General features: G+C 36.8%; 1 protein-coding gene and 1 pseudogene across 4 annotated transcripts in view; one reads left to right on the plus strand and one right to left on the minus strand.

Annotated features, from left to right (window-relative positions):
* VPS8 (VPS8 subunit of CORVET complex) overlaps positions 1–12,125 on the minus strand; it is a 302,450-nt gene that overhangs the window by 142,660 nt on the left and 147,665 nt on the right. For all 4 annotated transcript variants that reach the window (XM_052647321.1, XM_052647322.1, XM_052647320.1 and 1 more), the window contains 2 exons: positions 11,490–11,574; positions 9,911–10,009 (listed from right to left, as the gene is read on the minus strand). In XM_052647321.1, coding sequence (XP_052503281.1) covers positions 9,911–10,009; positions 11,490–11,574 — 184 coding nt within the window. The remainder of the gene's footprint in view (positions 1–9,910; positions 10,010–11,489; positions 11,575–12,125) is intronic.
* Positions 343–818, plus strand: LOC128054747 (60S ribosomal protein L21-like; annotated as a pseudogene).

Genomic DNA, 12,125 nt, shown 5'->3' on the forward strand with positions numbered 1-12,125 from the left:
ATCATTTAGGGAAGAAATAATTACAAAGTTAATTAATCTCTTACAAAGAATAGAAAAAAGGAAACTTCTTCAGCTCAGCTCATTGTATAATAGTAGCAAAACTCTGATACCTAAACCCTGTAGAACATAAGGAAGGAAGGAAAATTATACATTGGTCTTAATTTCGAACATTGATAAAGATAGAATCTAACAATGTATAAAAAAGATAATATAACAGGCTCAAGTTGCATTTATCCATAGAATTCAAGGCTGATTTAATATCGGTAAAATTTGCAAGGTAAAGGCCAGCGCGTGGCTCCCGCCTCCCATCTCTCCCCCGGCCCCTCAGGCTGATTTGCCAAAATGATCAACACAAAGGGAAAGAGGCAGGGTACCCGCTACGTGTTCTCCAGGCCTTTCAGAAAACACGGAGTTGTTCCTTTGGCCACATACATGCGAATCTACAGGAAGGGTGATATTGTAGATATCAAGGGAATGGGTACTGTTCAAAAAGGAATGCCCCACAAATGTTACCATGGCAAAACTGGGAGAGTCTACAATGTTACCCAGCATGCTGTTGGCATCACTGTAAACAAACAAGAGCAAGATTCTTGACAAGAGAACTAATGTGCATATCAAGCATATTAAGTACTCAGAGCCAAGATAGCTTCCTGAAATGCATGAAGGAAAATGATCAGAAAAAGAAGGAAGCCAAAGAGAAAGGGACTTAGGTTCAGCTGAAGCGCCAGCCTGCTCCACCCAGAGAAGCACACTTTATGAGGACCAATGGAAAGGAACCTGAACTGTTGGAGCCCATTCCCTGTGAATTCATGGCCTGATGGGTGTAAAAATAAAGACCTGGACTGTACAAATGTTTCTCTTGAGTAGAGGTGTTGTGTCCAAATTCAGTGGATGATGTCTTTTCAAATTTATTGGTTTTCCTTCCTGAAAGGTGTAAGATAGTTTGTTGTTCAGTATGCTCCACTTTTTAATAAACTGCCAGATATTATTTTTTTAAAACATCAATAAAATTCATGACAAAAACAGAATAAGGGAGAAAATTTTCGCATACTAGAAATAGAAGACTTCTACAAAAATCTTTATACAGAACATTATGTTTCAGAAATAAAATTTTAACCATATTATTAACATTAGTGTTTTGCTAAAATATATGAAGTTGTGACAATAAATCTAACATTAGATGAATCTACAGAGGAAATTATAAAACGTGATAGAAACGTTGGTGAACAAACAGTTACACCATATGGTCATAAGGTAGAAGCCTCATAATGTAAAGATGTCAGATTAAAAAAGACTCAAAGATTCAATGCAATCCCTGTCAGAATCAAAAGGTTAGGAACTTGACAAGTTGATTCTAAAAGGTATTTGGAACTAAGCAGCCAATACTCTTTTAAAAATATGAAGACTTATTATAAAACAACAATATTTCAAGTACTGACTTCAAGACCAATCAAACAGAACAAGACCCAGAAAAAGACAAAACACAGAGATTCTTGATATCTCATGATAAGGTAGCACTGTTGAGCAGTGCATAAAGGTAATCTTTTAAAATAACTGTTGCTAGGACACAGATCAATGGAACAGGAAAGAAAGCCCAGAAATAAACCCAAACCCACACTATGTCATTTATCTATGACAAGGCAAGAATACACAGTGGAGAAAAGACAGCCTCTTAAATAACTGGTGCTGGGCAAACTGGACAGCTACATGTAAGAGAATGAAAACAGGCCATTCTCTAACACCATATACAAAATAAACTCAAAATGGACTAAAGACCTAAATGTAAGAGCAGATACTATAAAACTCCTATAGGAAAACTTAGGCAGAACACTCTTTGATATAAATCACAGCAATATTTTTTTCAATACTCCTAGAGTATTGAAAACAAAAGCAAAAATAAGCAAATGGGACCCAATCAAATTTACAAGCTTTTGTAGAGCAAAGGAAAACATAAACAAAATAAAAAGATAGCCTTCAGAATGGGAAAGAATATTTGCAAACAATACAACCAATAAGGGATTGATTTCCAAAATATATAAGCAGCTCCTACAGCACGCACGCACACACACACACACACACACACAATCCAATCAATAAAGAGGCAGGAGATCTAAACACATTTCTCCATTTCTCAAATAGATGGCCAACAGGCACATGAAAACATGCTCAACATTGCTATTAGAAAAATGCAAATCAAAACCAAAATGAGGTATTACCTCCCATGGATCAGAAAGGCCATCATCAGAAAGTCTACAAATAGTAAATACTGGAAAAGGTGTGGATAAAAGGGAACCCTCCTATACTGTTGGTGGGTATGTAAATTGGTTTAGTCACTATGGAAAATGGAGGTTCCTCAAAAAACCAAAATTAGAACTACCATATGATCCAGCAATCCCACTCCTGAGCATATGTCTACCTAGAAAAGGCAAGAACTTTAAATCAAAAAGATACTCGCACTCCAATGTTCACAGCAGCACTATTTACAACAGTCAAGACATGGAAGCAACCTAATGTGTACAGACAGATGACTGGATAAAGAAGATGTGGTATATGATGGAATATTACCTAGCATTAAAAAGAATGAAATAATGACATCTGCAGCAACATGGATGGACCTAGAGATTATCACACTAAATGAAATCAGACAGAGAAAGATAAATACCATATGATATCACTTAAACGTGGAATCTAAAAAAATATGATCCAAAGGAATTTACTTACAAAACAAAAATAAGACTCACATACATAGAAAACAAACTTTTAGAAACCAAAGGGGAAAGGGGGGAGGGATCAATTAGGGATTTTGGATAAACAGATACACACTACTATATAAAAGACAGATAAATCATAAGGACCTACTATATAGCACAGAGGACTATATTCAACATATATCTTGTAATAACCTATAATGGAAAAGAATATGAGGTAGAAAATCCATATATACACAACTGAACCACTTTGCTGTATACCTGAGACATTGTAAATCAACTATACTTCAATTTTTAAAAAGGGGAAAAAATTCAAAAATGGAAAAAAATTGTTCCTGAGAGAACTAGGTATCCATATTTTTTAAAAATTAATTAATCCCCACCTCAAACCCTATACAAAAACTGCTTTCAGGTGAGTCTAAGATTTAAAGTTGAAAAAAGAAACAAGAAAGCTTTTAGACAACAATACAGAAAGACTTCTTCAGTACCAAAGGAAGAAAACTGATTATTCTAGTTAAAAAAAAACCAAAAACACCTTTTCTTAAAAAGAACCACAGAAAAAAGCCACAGAGTAGAATATACTTGCAACATGTATCACTGAAAAAAGGACTAACATCCAGGATATATAAGGAATTTCTTTTTATTTTATTTTACTTTATTTTTTATTTTATTTTATTTATTTTTTTTTTAATTTTAAAATCTTTAATTCTTACATGTGTTCCCAAACATGAGCCCCCCTCCCACCTCCCTCCCCATAACATCTCTCTGGGTCATCCCCATGCACCAGCCCCAAGCATGCTGTATCCTGCGTCAGACATAGACTGGCGATTCAATTCTTACATGATAGTATACATGATAGAATGCCATTCTCCCAAATCATCCCACCCTCTCCCTCTCCCTCTGAGTCCAAAAGTCCGTTATACACAGCTGTGTCTTTTTTGCTGTCTTGCATACAGGGTCGTCATTGCCATCTTTCTAAATTCCATATATATGTGTTAGTATACTGTATTGGTGTTTTTCTTTCTGGCTTACTTCACTCTGTATAACAGGCTCCAGTTTCATCCATCTCAACAGAACTGAATCAAATGAATTCTTTTTTTTTTTTTTTTTTTTTATTTTATTTTATTTTTATTTTTTTTTAATTTTAAAATCTTTAATTCTTACATGTGTTCCCAAACATGAACCCCCCTCCCACCTCCCTCCCCATAACATCTCTGTGGGTCATCCCCATGCACCAGCCCCAAGCATGCTGTATCCTGCATCAGACATAGACTAGCGATTCAATTCTTACATGATAGTATACATGATAGAATGCCACTCTCCCATATCATCCCACCCTCTCCCTCTCCCTCTGAGTCCAAAAGTCCGTTATACACAGCTGTGTCTTTTTTGCTGTCTTGCATACAGGGTCGTCATTGCCATCTTTCTAAATTCCATATATATGTGTTAGTATACTGTATTGGTGTTTTTCTTTCTGGCTTACTTCACTCTGTATAACAGGCTCCAGTTTCATCCATCTCAACAGAACTGAATCAAATGAATTCTTTTTAACGGCTGAGTAATACTCCATTGTGTATATGTACCACAGCTTTCTTATCCATTCATCTGCTGATGGACATCTAGGTTGTTTCCATGTCCTGGCTATTATAAACAGTGCTGCGATGAACATTGGGGTACATGTGTCTCTTTCAATTCTGGTTTCCTCGGTGTGTATGCCCAGCAGTGGGATTGCTGGGTCATAAGGTAGTTCTATTTGCAATTTTTTAAGGAATCTCCACACTGTTCTCCATAGTGGCTGTACTAGTTTACCCTCCTACACTGTTGGTGGGAATATAAGGAATTTCTTCATCAATGAGTACAAGAGACATTCTAACAGAAAAATGGGCAAAAGACTTGAACAGTGATGTCAAAGACAGAAAATTTAAATGGCCAATAAATATGAATCTATCAATCTCAGTAATTAAGGATATGTAAATTTAAAACAAAATGAAATGTCATTATACATCCACAATACAGACAAAATTTTAAAAGTTCAGCAAGAATAGAGAGTCAGTGGAAAATCTCACACAATGCTGGCATCTGCTGATGTTTAAAATATTTATCCCATGATCCAGAGAGATGATATGGGGTGGGTGGTGGGAGGGGGATTCAGGATTGGGAGCTCGTATACACCCGTGGCGGATTCATGTCAATGTATGGCAAAATCAATACAGTATTGTAAAGTAAAATAAAGTAAAAATAAAATTTAAAAAAAAATTTATCCCAGTTAAGTGGCAACTACACACCCCAGAACAGAGATTATCAAATGTTAACATGCATCAAAATCACCAGAGGGGCTTATTAAAATATATTGTTGGGACCTGTCGCCAGAGTTTCTGATTTATTAGGCCTGAGGAGAAGACTGAAACAGTGTTTCTATCAAGTTCTCAGCTGATGCTGTAATGCTGGACTGGAGATCAAACAGAACCACTGTCCTGGAAAAATGCATGTGGCTGTGTTCAAGATGCATACGTAAGATACCAGTAGAATGAACAGGAAGTGATATACTTATAAAATTTAATATTGTACCGTAATAAAAATGAACCGCAGCAATATACAAAATATATAAATTTCTCAAAATATTGAGAAAAAGACAGAAAATAACCTCAGAGAATAACCTCATTTATATGAAGTTCAGCAACAAGCCAAACAAAACATATATTTTTAGGGATGCAGGCAGAAGCAATGACAATATATAAAAGTGCAAAAAATTGTATTTCATTATCCTCGTTCTTCCGATAATATTAGTGAGGCAGTGAACCGTGATCAGGAAAGGATACATGGGAATAGTCTAGGGTACCAGCAGTAACTATTTCTGGTATGTTGAGTTTTTAATTTTTTATTAAACTGTACATTTATTTTGTGCACTTTTCTCTTTATATTTCAAAATGAAAAGTGTTTTTTAAAATTTCATGAGACATGAATCGTCCATATTGGAAAAACCATCTAAGTGAGAGATTCTTTACTGAAATCCACAGACCCAGCCTAAGAATGGCTTTTAGGAAATCTGTGGATCCTTAAATAGTGAACAAAATGATGCATCTGAGCACATGCGCAAGACTATGAAGCCCAGGTCCGGATCCTTCATTACAGTCTCAAATGCGGTCTACCTCGCAAAGTGTTAAGAACCACTAACCTATACGCTATGTACATGTACTGTCTGAAAACTTTTATTATAAGGACTTTCCCTCTACACACTTAATGTTGATTTTATTTATATTAAAAAAGCCACACAAGACCTTCAACGAAAAGTCTATAGATTTCTAATATAACCTTCAGAAGTACTAACAAGTTCAAGGTTAAAAAAAAAAAAAAAAGCATAGATGTGGGGAAAATAGTCAGCAGAAATAATTGTTGCACAGCAAAAATATTTTTTGCTTCACCAGTATGAGTTTTCTGCTGAATAATCTGCGTGTTCATTGATTAATGCATCATGTGTCACATTATGCAGAGAGACACAGCTTCATTTTAGGATGTCTGGAGTCCATGTGCTCAAAGCACTGCATAATGCAGTTGAAATGAAATGAACAATGAGCCATAATATAACTATGGAGGCTTAAAGGGGATGATGAAAAGAAAAAGAATGCCAAATGATTAGAAGAAAAAAATTTAATTCACAGTCGAAGAAGGTTTTCTTACTTTCACCAAGACATACTGATCTTGTTGTTAGCAGAAACATGATAAGACTAAATAACATATATATGTTCTCAATGCAGTAAATGAAAGTGTGGCAATTCCTTCATCCTACTGACTGTAACACTTTTCACATCAGATGTTTTATATTAGATGCTGTTCACATTTCTAATCTAAACTTCATAATCATCAGGAATTAAAAGTATTCACATTACATGCAATGCTTTCTGAAAGTTTCAGAGCTCATCCTTTCTTATCATTTTTCATATGTAAAAAAATTTTTAAACATGTTGAGTAATCATACCTTTCACTACATCTCTAAACCCATCACCATCTCCTGATCCTTGCTACAAGGAGGAAGAAACAAACTTTGTAGATGTAAATGTTATTTACAAAACTGGAACTACCTCAGCATCCTTCATTACTACTTTTTCTCAATAATTAGAGGACCAAAAAAACAGAAGAGATTCCAACAGCTCTCTAGCTCTGTTGGTTTCTGAGGAATACTGTATGTTTTGAACCTAAGGAAACTAAAGTGAGGAGTGATTTTTGGGCCCTTTTTTAGAATGCATTTTGATGCCATCCTAGTCACACACATAATCAGTTCAGTTCAGTCAGTCATGTCTGACTCTTTGCAACCCCATGGACTGCAGCACACCAGGCTTCCCTATTTTTCACCAACTCCCGGAGCTTACCCAAACTCATGTCCATCAAGTCGGTGATGTCATTCAACCATCTCATTCTCTGTCGTCCCTTCTGCTCCTGCCTTGATTCTTTCCCAGCTCAGGGTCTTTTCAAATGAGTCAGTTCTTCACAACAGGTGGCCAAACTATTGGAGTTTCAGCTTCAACATCAGTCCTTCCAATGAATATTCAGGACTGATTTCCTTCAGGATTGACTGATCTCCTTGCAGTCCAAGGGACCCTGAAGAGTCTACTCCAACACTACAGTTCAAAAGCATCAATTCTTCGGCGCTCAACTTTCTTTATATTCCAACTCTCACATCCATACATGACTACTGGAAAAACCATAGCCTTGACTAGATGGACCTTTATCAGCAAAGTAATGTCTCTGCTTTTTAATATGCTGTCTAGGTTGGTCATAGCTTTTCTTCCAAGGAGCAACTGTCTTTTAATTTCACGGCTGCAGTTACCATCTGCAATGATTTTGGAGCCCAAGAAAATAAAGTCTCTCACTGTTTCCCCATCTATTTCCCATGAAGTGATGGGACCAGATGCCATGAACTTTGTTTTTTGAATGCTGAGTTTTAAGCCAGCTTTTGTACTCTCCTCTTTCACTTTCATTAAGAGGCTCTTTAGTTCTTCGCTTTCTGCCATAAGGGTGGTGTCATCTGCATATCTGGGGCTATTGATATTTCTCCTGGCAATCTTGATTCCAGCTTCTGCTTCATCCAGCAAGGCATTTCGCATGATGTACTCTGCATATAAGTTAAATAAGCAGGGTGACAGTATACAGACTTGATGTACTCCTTTCCTCATTTGGAAACAGTCTGTAGTTCCATGTCCAATTCTAACTGTTGCTTCTTGATCTGATAAAGATTTCTCAGGAGGCAGGGCAGGTGGTCTAGTATTCCCATCTCTTGAAGAATTTTCCACAGTTGATTGTGATCCACACAGTCAAAAGCTTTGGCATAGTCAATAAAGCAGAAATAGATGTTTTTCTGGAACTCTCTTGCTCTTTTGATGCTCTAACAGATGTTGGAAATGAAATCTCTGGTTCCTCTGCCATTTCTAAAACCAGCTTGAACATCTGGAAGTTCATGGCTCACATACTGCTGAAGCCTGGCTTGGAGAACTCTGAGCGTTACTTTACTAGCGTGTGAGATGAGTGCAATTGTGCAGTCATTTAAACATTCTTTGGCATTGCGTTTCTTTGGGATTGGAATGAAAACTGACCTTTTCCAGTTCTGTGGCCACTGCTGAGTTTTCCAAATTTGCTGGCATATTGAGTGCAGCACTTTCACAGCACTCTCTTTTAGGATTTGAAATAGCTGAACTGGAATTCCATCACCTCCATTAGCTTTGTTCATAGTGATGCTTCCTAAGGCCCACTCATTCCAGAATGTCTGGCTCTAGGTGAGTCATCACACCATCTTTGTTATCGGCATCATGAAGATCTTTTTTGTATAGTTCTGTGTATTCTTGCCACCTCTTCTTAATATCTTCTGCTTCTGTTAGGTCCATACCATTTCCATCCTTTGTTGTGCCCATCTTTGCATGACATGTTCCCTTGGTATCTCTAATTTTCTTGAAGAGATCTCTAGTCTTTCCCATTCTATTGTTTTCCTCTATTTCTTTGCATTGATCATTGAGGAAGGCTTCCTTATCTCTCTTTGCTATTCTTTGGAATTCTGCATTCAGATGGGTATATATTTCCTTTTCTCCTTTGCCTTTAGTTTCTCTTCTTTTCTCAGCTATTTGTAAGGCCTCCTCAGACAATCATTTTGCCTTTTTGCATTTCTTTTCCTTGCGGATGGTCTTGATCACTGCCTCTTATACAATGTCACAAACCTCCGTCCATAGTTCTTCAGGTACTCTATCATATCTAATCCCTTGAATCTATTTGTCACTTCCACTTTATAATTGTAAGGGATTTGATTTCAGTCATACCTGGAACGGTCCAGTGGTTTTCCCTACTTTCTTCAATCTAAGTCTGAATTTTGCAATAAGGAATTCATGATCTGAGCCACAATCAGCTCCCAGTCTTGTTTTTGCTGACTGTATAGAGGTTCTCCATCTTTGGCAGCAAAGAATATAATCAATCTGATTTTGATATTGACATTTAGGCATCTGAAGCAAATTTTTGGGCCAACCGTCTGCTGGCTCAGACAGTAAAGATTTTGCCTGCAATAAAGGAGACCTGGGTTTGATCCCCGGGACAGGAAGATCCCCTGGAGAAGGGAATGGCTACCCACTCCAGTACTGTTACCTGGGAAATCTCATGGACAAAGGAGCTTGACGGGCACTACTCCATGGGGTCACTGCTGAGCAACTAACAACTAAGCAAATATTTAAAAAAGAACTTTTAGTTTCAAAGTCAACTATTGCATTCCTGTTTAGAGCATTCATAAACAAAATCAGAATCATCATCCTTTTACATAAGAGAAATACATCCTCTTACATAAGGGAAAGACATCAGAGAGAATAACTTGTTGCAGTGATGTTTCTAAAATTCCATCAGGTGATTGAGGGAATGGCTCCCGTCACATGATAGGGGAAAAGTTCAACAGTACTCTCAGAATTCCTCAGAACATTGTGAAAAGACATTAAAATTCCAGTTTGTAAACTAGCTGATTGAACATGAGTTATTTTCAGAAGTCATGACATAATAAGTTGTATACAACATGGGTTTTCCACAAATGTGAGGTGGAATAAATTACCTGAAAAAGATGTTAACCCTCAAGCAAATCAACTTAATAATATATCTCCCACTACTTAGTTAGCAAACACTTAATTTGGGAGATATCTATACAAATACGGCAATGTTTTCAAATTCTGCTGAATCAGTACCTCAATATGATCCATAGCCTTCTGCCATACAGACTGCTTCTCCTCCACACTGTATCCAGGAATAGATAAGATATTGTGAATGTAGTTAAAGACTTCTTCCTGAAAAGCACAAGACAATAAAATTTATTCATTCATTCACTGAAGAGTATTTAGTCACTATCTACTATCTCTTGAGTGTCCCTTGGACTGGGAGATCAAACCAGTCAATCCTAAAGGAAATCAGTCCTGAATATTCATTGGAAAGACTGATACTGAAATACTTTGGCCACTGATGCAAAGAACTGAATCACTGGAAAAGACCCTAAGATGGGAAAGACTGAAGTCGGGAGGAAAACGGAACAACAGAGGATCAGATGGTTGAATGGCATCATGGACTCAGTGGACATCAGTTTGAGCAAGCTCCAGGAGCTGATGATGGACAGGGAAGCCTGGCGTGCTGCAAGTCCATGGAGTTGCAGAGTCAGACATGACTGAGTGACTGAACTGAACTGATCTACTATCTGTATTGGTCTTGGTAAATATCTATTATTTGGAGAAGGAAACCATTTTGAGATGGTTAATTGATGGAGTGAAGTGAAAATCACTCAGTCATGTCTGACTCTTTGCCACTCTGTGGATGATATAGCACATAGAATTCTCCAGGCAAGGATACTGGAGTGGGTAGCTGTTCCCTTCTCCAGGGGATCTTCCCAACCCAGGGATCGAACTCAGTCTCCCACACTGCAGGCAGATTCTTTAACAGCTGAGCCACCAGGGAAGTCCAAGAATACTGGAGTGGGTAGCCTACCACGTCTCCAGTGGATCTTCCCGACCCAGGCATCAAACTGGGGTCTCTTGCATTGCAGGCAGATTCTTTATCAGCTGAGTTACCAGGGAAACCCCTTAACTAAGGGAAGACTGACTTAAAAGAGAAAGAGTAACTGTTTAGGGTAGATTCTTAGAAGTTGCAAATGTGTTCCAATTAATTTCAGTCTCAATTTCATTAACCCAGAGTGAATATCATTCTTTTGCTTTGGTGGTCCCTGTCTACATTCTTAGTTTCACATCAAATCTGTCTTGCCCTTGTCCATTATGCTCCACTTACACTGCTCTTTGCTTCATTTATATGATCCGTATTCAGTTCCTTGAACACGTCAAAAAATTTTCCCACCTCAGGATCTTTGCATATACTGTTCCCTACCCTGGAACATTTTTTATATGGGCTCTTTGCTTGATTAGCTTCTCTCAAATTCTAAAACTCAGTTTCTATGGCATTTTATCTGAGATTCCTTCCTTGGCTGCTCTGTATAAGTTTGTTCTCCCATTATTTACTCCTGTGGAAACCAGTTTCTCTAATGCTCATCACAATTTGCAATTACTCTCAGTCTCCATCAATAAACTATAAGTTATAAAATTACAGGAACTATATATCTGTTTAAATTATCAATATACACTTGAGTTAATAACAGGCACTCAATAAACAGCTCTTGAATATTGAAGAAACATATGGCCAAATATTTCTACTGAATAATTATTTCTACTTGATAAGGTGAGGGGGAAACTGACTAAGAAAAACAGGTAAAGTGGTCTCTTAACTCACCTCTCTTAGTGGGTCACGTAAGTAGCAGTCAATAATTTTGTCATATTGGTGTTCTCGTTCATACATAAATTCACAAATTTGGTAGCTAGAACATAAAAGGAAAAACTTCAGTATACCAAACAGGCAGGTGGTTATCAACTTACTGCTTTAAGACATCTGTTCAGGCATATCTGTTAAGGCATCTGTTCAGGTTAGAATTAAGGAAAATGAATATAGTAGATGTGATTTCTACCATTAAATCAAGTTATCGTATCTAAGGAATATGAATATCTGCCATTCCTTTGAATATAGGTTTTAAGATGCTGCTGAATACTATGTTTATAAGAAATTTCAAAGATGTGTATAAAATACATGTTAAAGCAACAATGTATCATATAAAAAATAGTTACTGTATTAGAATCATACAATGCAATCAATAATATGAAGTTTCCCTGTTCAGAATTAAACATGTCAAATGAAATATTTAACAAACTAGATAAACAATAGTGCTAACATGTTGCATCTGTTTGCTATGTTAAATTCTACATTGTTTATAATATATATGTAAGTTAACTGACAAAAATCTATAAATACTACAGAAATTTTAAATAAAAAAAACCGTAAGACTGATATTTCATTTTTACACTAAAACAAATG

This window comes from Budorcas taxicolor, chromosome 1, assembly GCF_023091745.1.
Source record: "Budorcas taxicolor isolate Tak-1 chromosome 1, Takin1.1, whole genome shotgun sequence".
In the NCBI taxonomy this organism is placed as follows: Eukaryota; Metazoa; Chordata; class Mammalia; order Artiodactyla; family Bovidae; genus Budorcas; species Budorcas taxicolor.